The 21818-nt window shown below is 57.2% G+C and overlaps 2 protein-coding genes across 3 annotated transcripts; both read left to right on the top strand.

The window, feature by feature from the left end:
* Positions 1 to 371: 371 nt before the first annotated feature.
* Positions 372 to 6490, top strand: Rin1 (Ras and Rab interactor 1). Of its 2 annotated transcripts, XM_055610348.1 has the most exons (11): positions 372 to 526; positions 676 to 856; positions 954 to 1068; positions 1155 to 1230; positions 1341 to 1432; positions 1567 to 2313; positions 2547 to 2852; positions 3172 to 3303; positions 3431 to 3582; positions 4359 to 4631; positions 5470 to 6490. In XM_055610348.1, the coding sequence occupies exons 1-11, from the start codon at positions 372 to 374 to the stop codon at positions 5596 to 5598; spliced, it is 2358 nt and encodes a 785-aa protein (XP_055466323.1). In that variant the 3' UTR covers positions 5599 to 6490. The 2 variants fall into 2 exon arrangements, with proteins under 2 accessions (XP_055466323.1, XP_055466322.1); XM_055610347.1 differs by having other exon boundaries at positions 4359 to 5535.
* Positions 6491 to 17481: 10991 nt separating this feature from the next.
* Cd248 (CD248 molecule) lies at positions 17482 to 19987 on the top strand. Its single transcript, XM_055610565.1, has one exon. It carries the CDS (start codon positions 17482 to 17484, stop codon positions 19774 to 19776), a length of 2295 nt encoding a protein of 764 aa, XP_055466540.1. The 3' UTR covers positions 19777 to 19987.
* The last annotated feature ends 1831 nt before the right edge of the window (positions 19988 to 21818 follow it).

Raw genomic sequence — 21818 nt, 5'->3', positions numbered from 1 at the left:
ACCAGTAGGGGGCGCTCTCCCACAAGGCTGCCCCCCCATCCAAAGCAGGCGCAGATGAGCAAGTGACCGCAAGACTTCTTAAGGTGACCCAGGGGTGAGGCTTTGGGCCTAGGGGAACTTGGTCTGCCCTGCTTACCGCCTCCCTACCCAGCTGCTTAGGGTGAGGGAGCTGCAGGAAGTGCTGTGTGGAGATGGCCCTCCCACAGCTGGGGCCCTGATAGTGGCACTGTCATGGAGGGGTCCCCTGCCATTCAAGACTGGGCCCAGAATAGAAGAGGTGGACACTGGCCACACGGAGTGGACATACAAGAGTTAACTGGCGGGGTGTGACGGGGCGAACCGCCTTCAGGAAGTGTTACTCACCGCCAGGAATGTGCACGCCTGTGCCTTGGGGGTTGGATTCTCTTCCTGAGTCCCAGGAGAAGCTGAAGGCGCTCCCAGCCATGGAAGAACCTGAGGAGACGGGAGCAGAGCCTCTGGGAGCCGCCAGCCTCAACTCTGTTCCTGGGCACCACCAGAAAGAAAAGTTAGTGAAGTTGGGAGATGAGCCAGGTGCAGGGGTGTGGGCAGCCAGCCGACAGGAGGATCTGGCAAGGACAGGTTAGGTGGGAAGCCCAGAACGGGGAAAGAGGTGTTCACCCAGACCCCTGCTCAGGCCTGGGTGTCTGCCCCCAGGCCATCTCCAGACCCACTGTATGACACACCTGATGCCAGCTGGGCACAGGCAGGCAGGTCCCAACAGCCAGCACGCGCTGTGAGCCTGCGAGAGCGGCTGCTGATCACCCGGCCTGTGTGGTTACAGCTGCGGGCCAATGCTGCGGCCGCCCTGCACGTTCTGAGGACTGAGCCTCCGGGGGTGAGTCTTTCCCCTTCCCCCAGGTCCGGCCCGCCAAGGATGGGAGGGAAGGGGCCCTGGACACGGAGATCCTGAGCCTCCTAACCCCCCCTTGCAGACTTTCCTGGTGCGGAGATCTAACACCCGCCAGTGCCAGGCTCTGTGTGTGAGGCTGCCGGAAGCCAGTGGCCCCTCTTTCGTCTCCAGCCACTATATCCAGGAGAGCCCTGGTGGTGAGGGGACTGGCCTGGTGGGGAGGGCTGAGGCAGGCGAGGGAGGGAGGCCCCCAGAGAACAGCCTCACTCCCAATGTCTCTCAGGTGGTGTCTGCTTGGAGGGCTCAGAGCTCGTGTTCCAGGACCTGGTCCAGCTCATCTGTGCATACTGCCATACCAGGTGGGTCCACGGGCGGGGCATCTGGTGGCTGCTGGGCCTGCTCCCAGGGATGGGCCACCCTCTGCCCCTGCGCACCACTCACTCTTGACTGCCTCTTGCTCTGACCTTAGGGACATTCTTCTCCTCCCTCTCCGACTCCCCAGAGCCATCCATCAGGCAGCCACCCACAAGGAACTGGAGGCCATCTCCCATCTGGGCATGGGTAAGGGTTCCCTGCAGTCCATTGCGCAGATGGGCACATAAAGGCCAAATGAGGGAAGAAAGAGCAACCAAGACTTTTCTCTGTGGGCACCCTCATGGGCCAGCTCTGAGGTGCCCGTTGGTTCTGATTGCTAGAGTTCTGGAGTTCCTCCCTCAACACCAAGATCCAACAGAGGCCCTCCGAAGCCCCAGCCCCGCCGATACCCCGGCTGAAGGCTCGGTCCCCTCAAGAGCTGGATCAGGGCACTGGCGCAGCCCTGTGCTTCTTCAACCCCCTCTTCCCAGGGGATCTGGGCCCCACCAAACGGGAGAAGTTCAAGAGGAGTTTCAAAGTGCGCGTATCCACAGAGACCTCCAGCCCTCTGTCTCCACCTGCTGTGCCGCCTCCCCCTGTCCCCGTGCCGCCGGGGACGTCTTCCAGCCAAGCGGAAAGGCTGCCCCCTCGACAGCTGCTGCAGAGGGAGAGCTCGGTGGGGTACCGCGTGCCAGGAAGCGCTGCTGGCCCCAGCCTTCCTCCCCTGCCTTCGCTTCAGGAGGTGGACTGCTGCTCCCCCAGCAGCTCAGAGGAGGAGGGGCCTCCAGGGGGCCCCTCAACCTCGCCGCGCCTCAGCCGCCCAAGGCAGCGAAGGCCTCTGCTTCGGTCCATGAGTTCGGCTTTCTGCTCCCTGCTGGCACCGGAGAGGCAGGTGGGCCGGGCGGCCACGATGCTAGTGCAAAACCGATACACAGCTGTGGGTCAGCTAGTGCAGGACCTACTGACCCAGGTTCGGGCTGGTCCTGAGCCCCGGGAGTTGCAGGGCATCCGCCAGGCCCTGAGCCGGGCCCGGGCCATGCTGAGTGCAGAGCTGGGCCCTGAGAAGCTGCTACCCCCGGAGAGGCTGGGTAAGGCCCCAGCCCCGGCCTCCCCAAATTCAATACCTGACTCTCCAACCTCCTTGCCTTGCCTTGGTGCCTGACGGTGCCGGCTGCTTTCCCTGTGTCCCTACCCCCCCCCCCACCACTGCACTGAATTCCATCCTCCTCTCCCAGTCCCTCTCCCTACCTCCTGTCTTGACCCGGGGCCTGCTGCTCCTCCAGGCCTCTTGACCCTGACCGTATCTACTCTCCTTTGACAGAATTGGTCCTGGAGAAGTCCCTCCATCGCTCTGTTCTCAAGCCTCTTCGGCCCATCCTAGCTGCCCGCCTGCGGCGCCGGCTTTCCACAGATGGTTCCCTTGGCCGCCTGGTTGAGGGCTTCCGCCTGGCCCGGACCCAGGGGCCTGGAGCCCTTGGCTCCCACCTGAACCTCTCCTCCCCAGTGGAGACGGAACAGGTGCGCCAGAAGCTGCTGCAGCTGCTTCGCGCCTACTCACCTAGCGCCCAGGTCAAGTGGCTTCTGCAGGCCTGCAAGCTGCTCTACACAGCCCTGAAAACCCAGGCGGGTATGACCACCCCTTCCCCTGCTCCGTTCTTTCCTAATATAGGCTGTACCTCCCCGCCTCCCAGTCCCTCCCCGAAGGGAGAAGGTCCCAGGTCCCCAGAACTGCAAACAGGAGAGAAGGATCCAATTCTTCATCTCAGGAGTAGAATGCTTTTCTTCCCCGTAGCCTTCCCTGTGGTTGCTATGATGGTCCTGGTCCCGTTACCTAGGGGTCTAGCAGGCGGAGGGGAGGGGTTACTGTTCCGCCTAGGACAGAGTTTGGAACCTAGCCCTCTGGCCTCTGAGGAGGCTGGAACTTTCTTCTGCCCATGTTTTCACAGGGGAGGATGCAAGTGCTGATGAGTTCCTTCCTCTGCTGAGCCTTGTTCTGGCCCAGTGTGACCTTCCTGACCTCCTATTAGAAGCTGAGTACATGTCAGAGCTACTGGAGCCCACCCTGCTCACTGGAGAGGGTAAGGGTCCCCTCCCTTCCCCTCCGGGTGGAATTGGGGCTTCTTAGCTGCTAGGAGGTCCTGAGTAATCGAGGAGGGGAACGCAGGACACCCTACCCCAGCCTGAGCTGCATTCCGTGTGTCCTAGGCGGCTACTACCTGACCAGCCTCTCAGCCAGCCTGGCCTTGCTGGGTGGCCTGAGTCAGGCCGGGGCTCTCCCTCTCAGCCCGGCACAGGAGCTCCAGCGCTCTCTTGCCCTCTGGGAACAGCGCCGCCTGCCGGCCACCCACAGCTTCCAGGTAAAGGACCCTTCCCGGTGTCTGCCCCAAACTGGCTATGCTCAGAGGGACTCTGACGTCGCTGTAACCAGGCATCACCCTACAATAGAAACAGAGGCCCGTCTAAGTGTCAGAGCTGCCCTTGAGGGGAACGTGTTCCAGGGGACAGGCACTGAGCTGCCAGCTCCAGGGCGCCCTCCTTCAATCGCCACAGACACTCTGAAGTAGGGCCATTGTTTTCCCCATTTACAGATAAGGAGATGGAACCTGGGACCAGCCAAGTTTCTACCTTCCTTTGTCCCCGAACTTCAGTCTATGCTCCCATTTGGGCCTTGGCCAGGGTGCATCACCCTGGGCCTTAAACCTTCTCAGTCTTGCTTATGCATCCAGATTTTGTAGCCAGGTCCCAGATTCATCCCAGCTCTATCACTTTTTGTCTGCGCCTTGGTTTTCTCATCTCTAAAATGGGCACCTGGACTGTCATGAAGGTTAGGTGCTCCGGTGAACTATGGGGGGATAGCCCTGGGAACAGTTAGGGAGGGAACACACAGTGGGCTCTCCTGGTGGATCCTTTCAGGAAGCTCCCCTGGGGTGGCCTTGTGCCTATATCCCTAACCCAACCCCATTTCCCTCCGCCTGCCTCAGTGTCCCTCTGGAGCTCACAAGTCTCCCGGCAGTCAGTTCTCCCGAGGAGATGTACCACCCCCACCTTACCCTTGCACAGCTTCAGCCTGTCCTTTCTGCTCTGGAGGTGATGACCCAGCAGAGCTGAGGACTTGTCCTTCCCTTCCGCATAGCACCTCCTCCGAGTAGCCCACCAGGACCCCAGCACGGGTTGCACCTCCAAGACCCTGGCTGTGCCCCCAGGGTCTTCAATTGCCACCCTGAGCCAACTCTGTGCCACCAAGTTCCGAGTGACCCAGCCTGACGCATTCGGCCTCTTCCTCTACAAGGACCAGGGCTACCATCGCCTGCCCTCTGAAACCCTGGCCCACAGGCTTCCAGCAACTGGCTACCTTGTCTACCGCCGGGCGGAGCGCCCTGACACCCGAAGGGCTGCAACAGAGAAGGCAAAGACGGGCAGCGAGAGGCCAGAGGCAGGAGCTCAGGAGGAGGAGAAAGGGGCCCAAAACAGTGAGGGGGAACCAGAGACAACTGTTGACCCCGGAGGCGAGGATCAGGCCAGAGGAGGTCATGTACAGCCAGGGGAGCAAAAGGTGGAGGGAAGCCAGGCTGCAGAAGCGTAGCTAGGAAGAGCCGAAAGACTCCTCTGGACCCCCGGGAGCTTCTAAATCTGCTCTTCCCAGATGCCAAGCTCCCTTTTCCACCACATGCGGTTCTCTGATGTGTATGGTGTGTCTGTTCTCTAGCTGATGACCTTCATGAGTTCACTTGCTAGAGACCAGGGGCCTGGCCACATAGACAGGGCAAAGTTAAGAGTCGGGAGACTCCCAGACCCTGTGTCTGAGGCCCCTGGCTTCTGTTCCTCCATTACCCACAGGGATAAGTGTATCTGGTAAGGGAAAAATCCATCTGATAGCCAAGTTCTGGTACGGGGGGGGGGGTCCTGGCTTCTTTTGCCTCTCCCATTGCCCATGGACACAGGAAGGCTTATTGGAGCACCACGACCCTGAACAACTCTAGTCTCTCCTAGTTTCAGGGAAACAGCAGGATGACAGTGAAGATCCCCAAACAAACAGCCTTCCCAGATGTAGCACCTTGGTGTGCAAACAGGGGATAGGACTGCCGTTCTTCAGGGCTCCTGGAATGACCCACGACCCATGTGGGTGGTTGTCAGCTAAGCTTAGGCAGGAGAAAGGGAGGGAAAAAAAAATGGGCGTTAGCAGCCCCTTAAGGCACCTGCCTCTGCCAGACATGTCTCTCACCTGTGGCTTCTTCCCCAGTCAGTCCAGAGATGGTTATGGTCCTGGAGGTCAGGTCACAAGAGAGAAAGCATCTATGTTCCAGTCTTTCTTCAAGATCAGAGCTCTACTGAGGCATTTCAGTACTTCTGGGGGATTGGACCCTGGGCAGTGATGCCCACGAGCGGGAAGACAAGTGTCCAAAACAGAGAGACATGCTCCACAAATATTGCCTTTGTACTCTGCTCTTTGGGCCCTTACAAACGCTTGAGGCGTGGACTGGCTTGTGGGCCCCACTGCAGTGCAGGAAGGTAATTCCCAAAAAAATCCAAGAATTCCCAAGCAAACTAGCCCTCAAGGCCAGGGCAGCAGCCCGAGAGGGAAACCCGCCGTAAATCTGAGCAGAGAAAAAAAAAAATGCCCACCAATAGCCACAAGAGGGCATGCACAGCCCAAGAAGCTGCCGAGGGTGAAGCCCCACCCCGCCTAGGTGGGTGGGTGGGGGGCTAGAGGGGTGGGGATAAAGAAAATTTAAGAGCAGAGGGAACGTCGCTGGCCTTGTACTCTTAAGGCAGCCTGGGAAATTCAGGGCAAAGGCCACTTGCAGTCAGAGATTCTTAGGAAAGGATTGTTTCCAGACAAAGGAGCAGCCGGCCTTCCAGACAGGCTGAAAGGCGCTCGCTCTTCCTGGGCCTCTGAGCCCCAGGACACCGACCCAAGTGTAACAATAGGGAGGCCGACTTTCAGATCCACATCTAGTCAGTGTAGGGCACCAAGCTAGTCCAGGGGCCACCGGTGTTCTTCCTTCCCCACTTCCGTGCCCCTCCCCGGCAGGGAAGAGTATGTATGATGAGGAACAAGTCCTTCTGGCATCTAACACCTGGCACAGGGAAGGCTGCCCTGGTGCAGCCCCTCTCAACCACCCAGGGAAGGCCGCAGACAAGGCTGCTGGGGTTTCAAGGCTCTGGACAACACTTGCTCTTTTTCCACGAGATGCCCTTCCTCCCTCCCCAATGCTTTTGTACAGGATGGAGCACGCCAGGTGCTCAATAAATGGTGTCGACTGACTGAGGCTTGATAACTCCAAGTAAGCGACTGTGCTGGCCTGGGGCAGGGAGGCCTTTTCTGGGAAGGCGACACAGGGTGTATGCTGGTGGGTCCCAGGGGAAGGACCTGGGAAGTCTGCAGGGGTGCTCAGAGGATCCCAGGAACAGGATATGGAGCTGCTTTCGTGGGAACCAGGTCTCTGGGACCTCCACAGCCCCTTCCTTTTTGTGCTCAGTTCTAATTCTGGGCTCCTAGAATTCAGTGTGGATCCAGCCATGGCTCAGAGGAGCAGTGCCACTCCTGCCTGCTCTCTGAACTTTTTTTTTTCTTTTTCTTTTTAAGTCTGACTACCCACCAGTCAAGGCCAAATCAGTAGGAACGCAGGTTGGGCTCAGTGGCGGACCCACCAGGCAGGGTCAGTGGCAATATGCCAATCTGAGACTGGTGTCTCCATCTCATTTTAATTTTCCCCTCCCAATATCTCCATTTTATAAAGTAGGAACCTGAGGCCTTCTTCAGAAAAGTGGCTTGTTACAGAACAGAAAACTCAAACATATACCTTCCAGACAAATTGTCTGTTCATACTCTCAACAAACAAAGCCAGGTATGGTAGCACACATCCGTAATCCCAGCCTTTGGGAGACTGAGACAAGGGGGATCAGGAGTTCAGGGACATCCTTGGCAACATAATTAGAAGCCAGCCTAGGCTACAAGATAAGACCCCCATCTCAAATGAGGAGCGCGTGTATGTTGTGGCCTAAAGAGAAACTCAGTACCAAGTACTGTGACCTGGGGGTACTGTGAACCGCTGCATTCCTGGAAAGTCTATCATTCCCGCTATCATCGATGTCCTAGAAGTCAAGGCTCTGGAGATGTGCTGTGCCTCCCTGCTAAAGAGCACTGACCAAGCACTGCTTGGGTGTCTTGGAAGCAGGCACATCATTTCCCTCATTTCCCTGCTCCGCAATGTTGCTCTTGTCATTTTAAAGTCACCCCAGTTGTGCGTGTGAGTTTGTTTATTGTCTGTCTTCCCCACTAGCATGCCAGAGTCTAACTGGCCTCCTGCCCGGCAGGCCTTCAAGCCTAGAACAATGGCTGGGCCGGAACGGGCACTTGTGAGAATGTATGAGAAATGATGTGGAATGGTGGGTCCAGGAAGACTTCATCAAAAGCTGTTCCCTCTGCTCTTGGGGCTGGTACATTTTCTACCAGCTCTACCAAGAGGCGTGCACACCTCACTCCAGCCTCGCACCAGGTGCTCTTCTTCCCTGTTGCTACCCCAGGGATGAATACCCTACCACCAGGCATCATTTGAAAAGGTGTCAGGAAGAGGGTGAAAGAGAGGACGGCTTGAGCCGGGCTCAGGGCTCGCAGCACAGTAGTCCCAGCACACAGGGAGGCGGAGGCAGCAGACCTCAGAGTTCCAGGCCAGCCCGGTCTACAAAAAAGTCCAGGACAGCCAGAGCTACACAGAGAAACCCTGTCTGGAAAAACCAAAAAGGAAAAAAAAAAAAAAAAAAAAAAAAAAAAGGAGTGTGGGGAGGGCTGCCTGGTTCAGGTTCTAGGGCCTGTGGGATAGTCTGAGGGGTGGAGGGAATGGCAGGGGCTGAGCCTCAGCCTGACCCACCCTCTGTCCCCTCCACATCCTACTGTGGCCTCCTGGGTGATGTTCACACCCACAGTTTGGAGCGTGGTTACACTCTGACCCACATTCCATTGCAAAGCCATCCTGCTATTCCAGGTGGCTCCTAAGAGTGCCCAGGCACCCCCAGGCACCACTGTGACACACACGGGGACTGTGGACACAGGCCTGTAGTGACATGCTGACTTCCTGACACAGGCCTACGTGTGCAAATGTGCCAACACTCGTGTCACCACTCACAGTCACATCCGTGCTCCTGGAGACACACCATAGTCTCTACTTCCTGCTCCATAAGAGCCCTGGAAGTGTAATTCCCCACCCCCAACCCCAACCAACACAGCACACACACAAACACGTTTTTATACTTTGGTCCAACCCCAATCTCCTAATATTTCCCATGCAGCCTGGCTTAGCCCTGTCTCACTCCCCCAGCCAGGCCCTGGTGGGCCTCCTGAGGAGACTGAATTGCTGGGAAGACCCCTGAAAGGGTGCGGTGACCTCACAGGCTAGGCAGGAGCTGAGGCAGGCAGGCTGGGCGGGGCAGCCTGAGCTCATCAGATTCCAGCCTGATTCACAGGAGCTGAAGTATGGAGGATGGGGAAGGGCGCTGGCTCAGGAGCTGGGGCTCTGGGGGCCTGAGTCGGCTTTGGATTCGAGTGTCGTGGTGGTGGCTCTTTCCTGAAGGGTGCTCCCTGGGTGGGATTTAGGCCCCTTAAGCTGAGCTGTGGATGAGACAATCAGCCCTGCCCTCTAGGCTGGGACCCCCCCCTCCCCGTTCCCGGCCTTAGCAGCTGGATGTCTTTAGCTGGGGAGGTGACCTTCACAATCCATCTTGGATCCTCCAGGCTCAGGCTGGTAGTCTGAGGTGGACTCTTAAGGATTGGGAAAGGCCCTCTTTGCCTGGTCCCATTGCATGGGGCTGATAGGGTTACAGGCCCATGCTGTCCTGCCAGGCAAAGGCTCTGCCAGAAAGTGAGAATGCAGGGGCTGCCCCAGTGCCCGGGATGTTTTCTTGCTGAGACTGAGCCCTTTGCTCCTGCCATCCCCAGAACTCCTTGTGTTCCCAACTGAGGGATGCTTACAGAAAGTGGGGGGACCAAGCTGCCCAGACCCAGCTGCAGGGTGACAGGAAGAAAGGATGGGGGCAGGGTGAGGGTACAGGAAGTGCCTTTCTTGGAACTCTGCACCAAAATAGCCCATTCCATCCCTTCTCTAGGTCTGGTGTCCCATGGGGAGGTGTGTGTCGCCAAGGAGACCCTCACTGGGGAGGAGCATAATCTGACCTCAGTCTGGCTTTGGCTTGCCAGCCCCTTCAACCCCACAGCAGCCTGTGCTCCACTTTGAAGTCCCAACGTAAATATCATGTCTGCTCGGGTTCTCCTTCCTGGCCTGGTCACAGACCCCAGACCTGGCTTCCACCCCAGCCAGCCTCCAGGATACAGTGCAAGGAAAGAGGAGGGAGGCTAGACCACCCAGGGATGGTGGCAAGAGAGAGACACTGCTACACAGATGGGGAGAGATAGAGGAAAGCTGAAAGCAAAGAGACAGCCCCCACCCAGACCAACAGGGGCGTGATTCTTAGGGCAGGAGACCCCTGAAGGCCAACAGGAGAGATGAAGACCCCAGTCACAGGAAAGAGAGGAATAAGGCAGGAGAGGTAGAGGCCAGGGTCCTGGGGGACAAAGGGCCTTGTGGGAGGATGAGGTGTCAGGCAGGAAGAGAAAGAAGGGAAAGTAAATGCCTCTGGAGAAAGTTCTGGAGGTTGGGTGAGGCAGGGATCAGAGGGGTTGGGACTAGGGTAACTGGGGAAAAAAATGTAACACAAAGAAACTTGTCTCTGTGATGGTGGGACTAGTCAGTCATCTTGTTTAAGCAGGCCTGGGGTATGTGTTGGGGGTGAGGACCTAGGAGTTGGGACTGAAATTAGGATAAGTCCGAAGCCAAGCTGATCCCTTTAGCAGAGAGCCGCCACCGGCCGGTGCTCCTGCTCAGGCCTCCAGAAGGGCTGCTTGCACAACTCAGGCAGCCCTGTCCCTTCTAGCCCGGACACAGGTTCCAGGATTCCCTTTCTTGCGGGCAGATGTGGCCAGATGTTCTGGTCAGGCATCTGCTAGGAGAAAGAACTGGGCTCCAGGCTGGATGTTCCAAGGAGCCCTTTGCTTCACTCTTGCAGCTGTGGGCCCAGGTGTGAACTTGCTGGGGCACCCAGCTCTGCGCGTGCGCAGCCACACCAGCGCTGTGCAAACACCTATGTGCGCACATCCTCATGCATGCAAGCACATTGATCCATAGCCACACGCAGACACGGTCTTCATGACTAAGGCCCTGCTCTACCCTCAGCTACCCCCAGCTGTCAGAATTCTTTGGCTTCGGGGATGCTGAGGAGAGCCAACACCCCTTCTTCCCAGTTTAAATTCTCCAAACCTCTGTCTCCCACCCATCCTGTCCCCAGCAGCATGACCCCCTCCCTGAAGGGTTGGCTTGCCAGAAGCACAAAGGGCGTGGCCCCAACAGTGGGGAGAGGAGGAGATTGCAAATGTACCCTTTCCTCCTCCACTCCTGCCCAGGGTAAACCTCTCCCACCCACCCACATTGGCTCCCACCCAGGACTGGGTGCCTCCCGCCCTCTCTCTGCCCTTCTTCCTGACAGCCTGGAAGCTGGGGTGGTTTGGGAAGAGTTTAGACAGGGACTGAGGTGGGGGTGGGGACAGAAGAGAAGAAGGGAAGGAGGTGATTTGCACACAAAGCAATGTGCTGGCTCAGCAGGCCAGCATGCCAAGGCTCTTAAGGATGCCTGCCTGGGGGGCGCCCCCCCAATCTCACCCAGTCTCCCCACTCAGCTGTTCTGTGGGGGCCCTCTCTGGGCCAGCCATTCTTTGGGCCACCTTCCCCCTTCCCCTCTATGCCTACACATCACATCCCCAACCATCTCACTCTTGCATGTCCTAGACAAGTTTTCCTGGGAATATGGGCTTCTGTTTTCATGCCCCTCTTCTGGAGAACTTCTCCTGTGTGGACCACTATCACAGCAGAGAGACTCAGCCTTCTGGCTCCCACTGTGAGAAGAATTCGAGACGGTACACCCTGCCACTCACCCGCCCCTAGTCCAGCCAGGAAGACACACTGGCCTCAGGCCCCAGCAGAGGACACAGTTCTGTGGGGGCTCTCCCCCATTTGTTTCTTGCTCGTTGACCCCACGCTGTCCCTTAGGCTGTCCTCCTGCAGAGATGGAGAGATCCATTCTCAGCATGCCGCTCATCAGAGAGGCTGCCAGTGACACTCAGGCCCTTTGTGTATATCCTCTACCTAACCATGCAGCTAAACATTTTATCAACAAGGTGGTAAATGCCTGTAATCCCAGCACTTAGTGGTGAAGGCAGAGACCAGATATTCGAGGTCATCCTTGGCTACATAGTAAGTTTGAAGCTAGCCTAGGATACATGAGACTTTGTCTCAAAAAAGAAATCTATATATGTATCTACCCATCTACTTTATACATACATACACATAAATACATACATACTGCATACATACATACATACATACATACATAGGTCTCTCCATCCATCTACCCAGTCCCTTCCTTTCTCCTAACCATTCTTGCATCCTGCATTTAATTCATACAGCTGTGTACGTGGGTGGATACACAGAGAGATGATGGGGACATGGATACATGGGTACATGGGTTGACGAACACACACATACACAGCCTCACATCATGTCCCCGCGTGTATGTGCATATGTGGCTGCACATCCACTCACCCTCCCATGCATCTGTATACTATCCACCGTTCACCCATGCATCCACTCACATCTTCACCCACCTAAGCTTTGACCACTCGTCACATCAGTTAGCATCTTCTCCGTGCCATGGGTGAGCCAATAGGAATCAACCAGAACAGCAGGAAAAGAAGCTCAAGCCCATCCCCCTCTCAAGCTCCTTGCCATTGGTGCGTGTTTCCCCATTCCAACTGGGAGAGAAAGTTCCTAGGCCATCTCCACCCCACTTCCCCAACCCGGAGGAGGGCTGTACACCCAAATTGGGCACCTAAGTATGTTGCCAACTCTTACTTTTGATCCACCAAACCTTTATGTTTGCTGAAGCCAGAGGTGTTCACTTCTCGGCCCGTTAGCCTGCTTTGGCTTCCCTCCACTTAGAAGTGGGTCTCCCAGTACATCTGGAAGGTAGCCTTTGACTGTCTTCCTTCTACTTCCCATGCCTGCTCCCCCAACCCTTCACCCCACTGAAACTGGGGTCCTGACCTCTGATCTGACCCACCCACTTGCCAGACATACTACAGCCTGTTTTCAGACGCCCAGCACTGGCCATTGCCCGAAGCATGACTGGTCTCACCACACCCTTGGACCAGGCTCAGCACCGCCCCCAAGGAACCTCCAGAGGCTGCCTCCCCCAGCCCGCCCCGCCCTGTAACCCAGCTCTCCAGCCAGATCCCTTCTCTTTCCCAGATGATTGCAACAGTCTCCTAATGGTCCCTGGCCTTGGGTCTCCTCTGCCTGCCATCCACCAACCACGGAGTTCCCTCACCACGAGTCTCTTCCTGTGGCATCCACAGTGGAGCCTCAGCCTCTCAGGGGTAGCTTCAAAGCCTCCCAAGCCAGGCCTCTCCTTGTCTGTAGTCTCTCTCTGCTGCTCACCATTCCCTTCTCCAGGCAAGGCAAGGAAGTCCCTTGCACCCTCTGAACTTATCGGAGCTCCCACCCGAGGAAATCTTCCTCTTTTGCTACCACCTGGCCCTTGCTCAGAAGATTCCACAGGTGGTGCTGCTGGAAGACGAGGAGTCTGAGAATCAGGAGCCCTGGGTTCAGGTTGAAGCCCTGTTTCTAACTCCCTCTGAGACTCTAAAAGCCTTGGTCTTCCCATCTCCACCAGCAGGAACGTCCCCCTTCTGGGATGATCCAGCAAGTGTGGCAAGCAAGCAGGCTTCAGCTCCAGGCAAATCCCGGCCTCCCAAAAGCATCTTCAGGAACCACGCTCTTCGCTTCTCTGGGCCTATTCAGTCATCTAATAAGCCCCCACGCATACACACCCACACATGCACACCTCTTTATTTTTTTGAGACAGAGCTTCTCTGTGTAGCCCTGCTGTCCTGGAACTCGCTCTGTATTGGCCTCAAACTCAGAGATCTGCCTGCCTCTGCCACCCAAACACCAGGATTAAAGGCGTGCCCCACCATGCTGGGCTTGTTTGTTTGTGTTTTCTGTTTTGTTTGTGTGTTTTTTGTTTTTCAGCAGGGCCTCGTGTATCTTTTATATCCCAGGCTGGCCTGAAACTCACTATGCATCTAAGGATTACTTTGAACTTGCCTCCACCTCTGCAGTGCTGGCACCACCACCGTAGTGACAATTCTTACTAAGCGAAGGCTCTGTCCCTGCGCGCTTTCCAGGCTCTGCGGCACAGTAGCAAACCCTGCGAGTCTGCTGCCATGGAGCGCCGTCTCCCAGGACAGACGTTCTCCACTGGGCACGTGATATTTGGCCATATCTGGAGATATGTTTCTGTTGTCCCAAAAGGACGCTATTCACATTTGGGTCAAAGCCAGGGCACAGAACAAACCATTCATAACTATCTATCTCTGAGTATCAATAATGCCAGCTATGGTTGAGGGATTCTGGCTGGGATTCAGGTCACAAGGGAGTCCAGTTCAACAACAGAGAGTAATTGGTGAGGGGTGGGAGGTAGGGAGCACTCCCAGAGAGAGGAGAGCTGTATGGGGGGTTGGGCCAGGGACTCTGCCGCTTCAACTGCGACCTAAGAAAATGAGAGGTAGAGAGAGCATTCAGATGTTGCAGGAAATATGTTGAAGGCAGGGGAGAACACGGATCAATGCCTAAGCTCAGCACCTGGTGGGTCTAAGGCTCAGCACAGGCGAGGCCAGAGTAGCTAGAACTAACAGAAGGACTGACCAAGGGAGTAAGGAGGTAAGAGGGACGGGGCGGACTGAGATTGGAGGCAGATCACATGGCAGGACTTTGGCTACCCCTGAGTGAGACATGGCCGTAAAGGGTTGTGAGCAGAGGAGTGGCTGCATCTGGGCGGATTGTGTGAGTGTGTGAGATGTGTGTGTTTTGCCTGCATACACTGTACGTACTACATGTGTGCCTGGTGTGTGGAAGAGGCCATAAGAGGGCATCAGATTCCCTGGGCCTGGAGTTACCAATAGTCGTGAGCCTCCATGTGGGTAGTCTAAGCCAAGCCCTGGCCCCGGTACTCTCAACCACTGAGCCAGCTCTCCCAGCACTGTTGTTTTTTAAAGGCTATCCCCAGAAGGGTGGAAAGGAGGGGAGAAAAGGAGGAGGGAAGTGGGAGGGAGGGAGAGAGGGGGACAGAGGGAGAGAGGAGCAAGAAAGAGAGAATTGCAAGGCTCCATAGGAGGTGGAGAAAAGTGACTAGTATGGATAGGAAAGCGAGTGGTCACACTCTTGGTTTTGAAAATGACGCCAACAGGGTTTGCTGAGATACTGGACAAGGGGTGTGGGAGAAAGATAGAAGAGAAGGATGAGCTCAAGGTTTGGCTCCTGCACCAGTGGGAGGATGGCCTTTGCTCTCCTGAGAAGGGGAGTAACCCTGCATGCTATGAACATAAGGCAAGTGCTGTAGGAACTGTGGTCCTCGCAGACAGGCTCCATCTGCAGGGCCGACTGGGGCTCTGTGAGGTAGTCAGTGGAGGCAGCCTGGTCCCCGCTGGCATCTAGATTTTCTCAGAAGACTACCAAACATTTGTCTTGTGCTCTGCAGTTGACAAAACACATTTGCAAATAGTGAGTGCTGTGAATACAAGAGCCCTGCTGAGCTGAAAGACGTGGACACATCTATCCCCATGTTGTAGACAGGAGAAATGGAAGCCAGGCATGGCGGCCCACACTCACAATCCTGGTACTGCTGCGCCGTGAGACCTGCACCCAGCAAGAGGGAAGAGATGGAAGAAAAAGAAAGAGAAGAGAAAGGGAAGGAAGGGAAGAGAAAGGAAAGAGAAATAAAGGAGAAGAGAAAAGAGCCTGTGCGGTGTCACCCACTTAACCCCAGCACTTGGGAGGCAGAGGCAGTTGGATCTCTGTGAGTCCCAGACCAGCCAGAGCTACATAGTGAGAACCAGTCTAAAATGGGGGTTGGAGTGATAGTGGGGAGGAATGAGGCTCGGACTGTCTCAGACTCACACAGATCAGCAGCAGAGTGATGGTATCTGGACAGGGAGGGACAGTGGTCCAAAGGACAAAACTTTCGCTTTTCTCATCCATAGCTCAAGAGGTTTTTAGTGCTGGGAATCCAACCCAGGACCAGGCATCACTCTGCCAGGAAGCCACATCTCCAGCTGGCTCACAACATAAAGTATAGAGGGGGGCTGGAGAGATGGCTCATTGGAGCACAGCCTGCTCTTCCAAAGGACCCGGGTTCAATTCCAGCACCTCACAACTGTCTAACTCCAGTTCTAAGGGATCTAACAATTTCACACTGATGCGCATAAAATAAAATTAAAGAAATTAAAAAAAAAAAAGGGCAGGCCAGAGGGGATAGGAGGAGTTGAAGGTCGTCCTTGACGGCACAGTGAGTTCCAGTTCAGCCTGGGCTACCGGAGACCTTGCCTCAAAAATCAAAAGCAAGCGGCTGGAGAGGTGGCTCAGTGCCTGAGTACTTTTTGCTTTTGCAGAGGCTCCAAGTTTGGCTCCGAGCACCCACGTGACAGTTTACAACTATCTGTAACTCCAGTTCCAGGGAATCTGATGCCCTCTTCTGACTTTTGTTTCTTTGTTTGGTTTTGTTTTTTGAGACAGGGTTTCTCTGTGTAGCCTTGGATGTTCTAGACTCACTTTGTACACCAGGCTGGCCGTGAACTCAGAGACCTGCCTGCCTCTGCCTCCCTGAGTGCTGGGATTACAGGCGTGCACCACCGCTCCGGCACGCTTCTGACTTCTTAGGGTACCGAGGACATATATACGTGCAGGTAAAACAGAGAGCAAAAAATTTAAAGTAAAAATTAAAATAAATAAATAAATAAAAGAGTCTAAAAGGAGTATCTGGTATTGGGTGACTGTGGTAGCAGCTACTTAGAACCCAGAAGTTTGGGTCCAGCCTTGGCAACATAGCAAAATTCATCTCTTAGATAATAAGTGAAAAGTAAAAAGAGAAGGCAGGGGTTAATCCCCCCCACACACACAGATTCCCAGGGGCCATCCTGAGTGCGTGGCCCAGTGTACAAACCTCCAGAGGCTTCCAGGAAGGGCGGGAAGAGGACCCTGGCCAGGCCATGCAGCAGGCCCTGGGGGTAGGGAGGGCACTGTGATGTCTGTGTCACACATGCCTATCCCATCGTGTACCCCATGCCCATACATGGTTGTCAGCAGGTCCCCCGCAGCAGCCCTGCTCGCGCTGAATGCAGCTCAGCCTTCACAGCCCGCGGTCCTGCACCCTGCCCTCCTGCAGCAGGAGCCCAGAGAGGCATTTCCTGTTTGGGGGTTGCCTCCTCCCCCTCTAAGCCCAGGTTCCCAGGGCCCCTGACTGAGCCAGGGTAAGGGGAGGGCAGCCCTCAGCCGCCTCCTCACTCCCTAACCCCTAATGCCGGTCCTGTTGGAGCCAGAAGGCTTGGGAGTGAGACAGACTGAGCGAAGGGGCTCATCAAATACATGTCTGGTTGAGGTTGCTCACACGGGGGTTATCAAGTTGATTGTCATGCAGGGACTGGGCAGGAGTGGGTGGGGCTTCATGTTTAGACCATTTAGCCACATCATCCTTGCTTGTCCACCCCCGAAGGGCATGGCCTGCCAGGAGGACTGCATGTGTGAGGCTGGGGGTTGGTGGCCTTAGACAGGGTGTCAGAGAGGAAGCTCTTGCCAGGAGTTGGAAGGCGTTTGCCACATATGCGTGATGGGAAAGAGCTGGCCCGAGCATGTCGCTGAGCTGAGAGTGCAGCGTCCTGGTGAATCCAGACTCCGGTTTCCAGGAGTCCCTCCAGAAGACAGCTCCCCCCCACCCCCCCCGCTCCGCCAACCCCCGGCAGCCTTAGCTGCAGATCCGGCTGAAGTTTCAGAGGGTTTGACGAGGGATGCCTGTCAGGCAGGCAGGTCCCCTTTTCCCTGACTCTCAGCTCTCAAAAGCCTGAGGTAGCCCGTTAGTTAACCGCACCTCCTCCCCTCCTCTGCCCTTCGCCTCTCACCCCAGCACCCCCCACCCCACTGCTTCCTGCTCCAGCAGCCCCCGGGGAGCAAGCAGGGGAGCTGGCAGCGGCCCCAGCCCACTCCTTACAAGGAGTGAGTCCGCGGGGCCCGCCCCCAGCCCTCCCGCCGGAGGCCTTGGTCCCTCCCCCTGTCAAGAGCCGCAGCAGGCCCGAGCCGGGCCAGTCGGGGGGCGTCGCGATGCTGCTGCGCCTGCTGCTGGCCTGGGCGGCCGCGGTGCCCGCACTGGGCCAGGCCCCCTGGATGCCAGAGCCCCGAGCCTCCTGCGGCCCGGGCAGCTGCTACGCGCTCTTCCCCAGGCGCCGCACCTTCCTGGAAGCTTGGCGGGCGTGTCGCGAGTTGGGGGGCAACCTGGCCACACCGCGGACCCCGGAGGAGGCCCGGCGTGTGGACAGCCTGGTGGGCGTCGGACCGGCCAACCGGCTGCTGTGGATTGGCTTGCAGCGGCAGGCTCGGCAATGCCAGCCACAGCGTCCACTGCGGGGCTTCATATGGACCACAGGAGACCAGGACACCGCTTTCACCAACTGGGCCCAGCCGGCTACGGAAGGACCCTGCCCGGCCCAGCGCTGCGCCGCCCTTGAGGCCAGCGGAGAGCATCGCTGGCTCGAAGGCTCGTGCACACTGCCTGTCGATGGCTACCTCTGTCAGTTTGGTTTTGAGGGTGCCTGCCCTGCCTTGCCGGTTGAGGTGGGCCAAGCTGGCCCACCTGTCTACACCACACCCTTCAACCTGGTTTCCAGCGAGTTCGAGTGGCTGCCCTTTGGCTCCGTGGCAGCCGTTCAGTGCCAAGCTGGCAGGGGAGCTTCTCTGCTGTGCGTGAAACAACCTTCAGGTGGCGTTGGCTGGTCCCAGACTGGCCCACTGTGCCCAGGGACTGGCTGTGGTCCCGACAATGGGGGCTGCGAACACGAGTGTGTGGAAGAGGTGGACGGTGGCGTGTCGTGCCGCTGCGGCGAAGGCTTCCGTCTAGCAGCAGATGGGCACAGTTGTGAAGACCCCTGTGCCCAGGCCCCCTGTGAGCAGCAGTGTGAGCCTGGTGGGCCACAAGGCTACAGCTGCCACTGTCGCCTGGGCTTCCGGCCAGCTGAGGATGAGCCACACCGCTGCGTGGACACGGATGAGTGCCAGATTGCTGGCGTGTGCCAGCAGATGTGTGTCAACTATGTTGGTGGCTTTGAGTGTTACTGCAGTGAGGGTCATGAGCTTGAGGCAGATGGCATCAGCTGTAGCCCTGCAGGAGCCATGGGTGCCCGGGCTTCCCAGGACCTCAGAGATGAGTTGTTGGATGATGGAGAAGAAGAGGAGGATGAAGAGGAGGTCTGGGATGACCTTGATGGCCCCTGGACAGAGGAGCAGGGGATCCTGTGGATGGCACCTACACAGCCGCCTGACTTCGGCCTGGCCTATAGGCCCAACTTCCCCCAGGACAGAGAGCCTCAGAGACTGCACCTGGCACCTACCTGGCCACCCCCGCTCAGCGCCCCCAGGGGCCCCTACCACTCCTCAGTGGTTTCTGCCACACGCCCCATGCTGATCTCTGCCACGAGACCCACACTACCTTCGGCCCACAAGACGTCTGTTATTTCAGCCACACACCCATCCCCGAGCCCTGTCCATCCACCTGCCATGGCCCCTGCCACACCTCCAGCTGTGCTCCCCGGGCCCCAGATCCCCCAAATCAAGGCCAGTTATCCAGACCTGCCTTTTGGCCACAAGCCTGGCATTGTCTCGGCCACTCACCCAGCACGGCCTCCTGCTCACCAGCCCCCAATTATCTCAACCAAGTACCCCCAAGTACTCCCCCCCCACCAGTCTCCTATGTCTCCCAACACCCACACTATCACGTATTTGCCTCCAATCCCACCTAACCTTGACCCCGGGGACGCCGCTTCCAATGCCCGTCAACACCCTCTGGCCCCAGAGGTTCCGGGCCTCCGAACCCAGGCTCCCCAGCTGCCTGTTTCGGCTGCCCAGCCCTCTCTGCACACCCACTCCAGATCCTCTGTCCATGAAAGCCCTGTGCCTGCTGCCACCCAGCCCCCGGCCCTCCCTTCTCTCCTGCCCCCTCGAAGCCCCACTAACCAGACCTCTCCCACCAGCCCTACGCATCCCTATTCCAGAGCCCCTCTAGTCCCAAGGGAAGGAGCTCCCAATCCCAAGCTGGTGCCACGGCTGCCCTCAGTGGCTCCTACAGCAGCTCCCACAGCCTTGGCAGAGGCGGGTCTCGCAGGCCAAAGCCCGAGGGATGACCGGTGGCTGCTGGTGGCACTCCTGGTACCAACATGTGTCTTCTTGGTGGTTCTGCTGGCTCTGGGCATCGTGTACTGCACCCGCTGTGCCCCCCATGCACCCAACAAACCTATCACTGACTGCTATCGCTGGGTCACACATGCTGGGAATAAGAGCCCAACAGAACCCATGCCCCCCAGAGGCAGCCTTACAGGGGTACAGACCTGCAGAACCAGTGTGTGATGGGGAGCAGATACCCCGTGCGGGGTAGGAGAAAAGGACTTGCTTTGGACACATGGCTGAGACCGCACCAGGGACTCATGGGGGCTGCCCAGCTGGAAGAGGGGCTTCTGCTCCTTGGGCCCAGCATTCATGGCAAAGGACACACCAAGGCCTCCAGGACTTCAAGGGGTGGGTGCTGGGATCTTCTCCAATAAATGGGGTGCCAACCTCACCCAAAGTTTGTGATCCCCACTGATGCCTGAGGGAAGGGGCTGGGAGGCCTCAGGGGGAAATGGAGCTCTCCACTATTTTATCTAGGTAAGGTAAGACCCCCTTAAGAGGAGGTATGCTTCATAATTTTCAGTGAAATGAGCTCAGAGAGGGCAGAGCCTTGCCCACTGTCACACAGCAGGCAAGTCTGGCAAGGGAGAGAGTCTATACTCGTTCCCCATCTTATTAAAATGCAGAGAAAAGCTGGGGGAAGGCGCTGGGTGAGGGTCTCTGATGAACTGGGGTCCAGCTGGGGTTTGGAAGTCACAGGTAGGGTGGGCTGGGGATTCTGTGGAGAGAGGAGCCTCCGGTGGTCTGCTTTTCTGAAGTCTCTTTTGAACATTCTTTCTCGTTGTCATAGGCTGCCCAGAAGTCTGGGCAGGGAATCAGGGTCACCCAAGGATGCAGCCACCCCGGTTACTCCTCCTTCCTAGAAGGCAGTGGGAGAGGAGGCAGGAATAGGTGTCCAAGGAGGCTGGGGTGGCTGGGAAAAGCCCACTTCTAACTCCCTGGGCTCACTTAGAAACAAGGGCTTCCCAGATTAGGGGCACGTTTCATTCTTCGCCCTGTGAGGTGTAAGCGGTGTTGCTAGGAGTGAACCCGGCAGACCCTAGCTTGAGGGAAGGCCCAGGGCTGGTCAAAGATCACTGACTGTGGATAACCTCCCCTCATCCTCCGCTGACTGTCCTGGGGGGGGAAGGGATAGGACCTGGAAGAGAGAGGCGCCGGTTCCACCACCTCTATAATTTTTCAGCTCAGCCTTCTCGGGGCCTCTAATTAGGGCTGGGCAAAGATGCACCCCCACTCCAGACAGGTGAGGAGGGGTGGCCCAGAGCCCTCTCTACCCGAAGCCCCTATGCCACACTCTCATCCAAGGATTGTACCTCAGGAGACCAGGAGAAGGGGTGCGGGAGCTGAGTGGGAGTTGGGGTTCGCAGAGGGGGGCGGAGGGACCGCACCACCGGGTAGCCACTCTCACGTTCCCCTAACTCAAACCAGACGCCCCTGCCAGATCCTTTCCAGCTTTATTTAACCTCGGAGTCGAGGGGAGCGGGAGTTGATAGATGGAATGGAGGGGGTCGCCTGTTTTCCCAGAAAGTCTGGGTCTGGGGGGGGACGCAGGCACCACTTATGGAATGACACCGTCCGCTGGGACAGGGGCCTGCAGTTCCTTCCCGTGACCCCTGGCAGAGGGTCGACAACACCCTGAGGGAAAGAAAGAGTTAAACGCGCCGCAGTCCGCGGGAGGATGGGTGTGGGGAAGGGGGCCCAGAGCCGGTTCTTTGTCATCTGGTAATGAGCACCAGATGCGGAGCTGCGTGCGGGCCTAAACAGACGGCCTCCCAGGGCAGAGCCCCCGCCTGCGCCCAGACCCAGGCTCCGCCTCCACCGGAGCTGAGTCCCAGGCTCCGCCCGTTAACTCTCCGCTGCGCCTCACCTCTCTGCAGAGGAGGACGCCTAGATTATCGGCCCCGCCCTTCCGACCCAGGAGCCACGCCCCTTGGAGGGGAAGAAAAAACCTCCCCCAGGCCCCGCCCTTCAAAGCCATTGCCTCGCCCCTTGCCAGCTCAAAGATGCCTTCAGAGCTATTGCTCTACCTTATCAGCTCCCCCAGGGCCCCGCCCAGGAGCTGCAAGCGGTGCACCCCAAATCTGGACAGAAGCGGAGGCAAGAAGGGTTTATAAATTCTGTCTTCCCTGAGGTATGAGCTCGGTCCAGAGTTTGCAGATTCTCACGCAGTTACGTCCCTTCACAGAGCCTGGGACTCTGCAGAAAACCCCGCTGAGATATAA

Source organism: Psammomys obesus, unplaced genomic scaffold (assembly GCF_907164565.1).
Source record: "Psammomys obesus unplaced genomic scaffold, mPsaObe1.curated_primary_1811, whole genome shotgun sequence".
NCBI lineage: Eukaryota > Metazoa > Chordata > Mammalia > Rodentia > Muridae > Psammomys > Psammomys obesus.
Note: the sequence above shows the minus strand (reverse complement) of the source record. Positions and strands in the feature narration are given on the sequence as shown.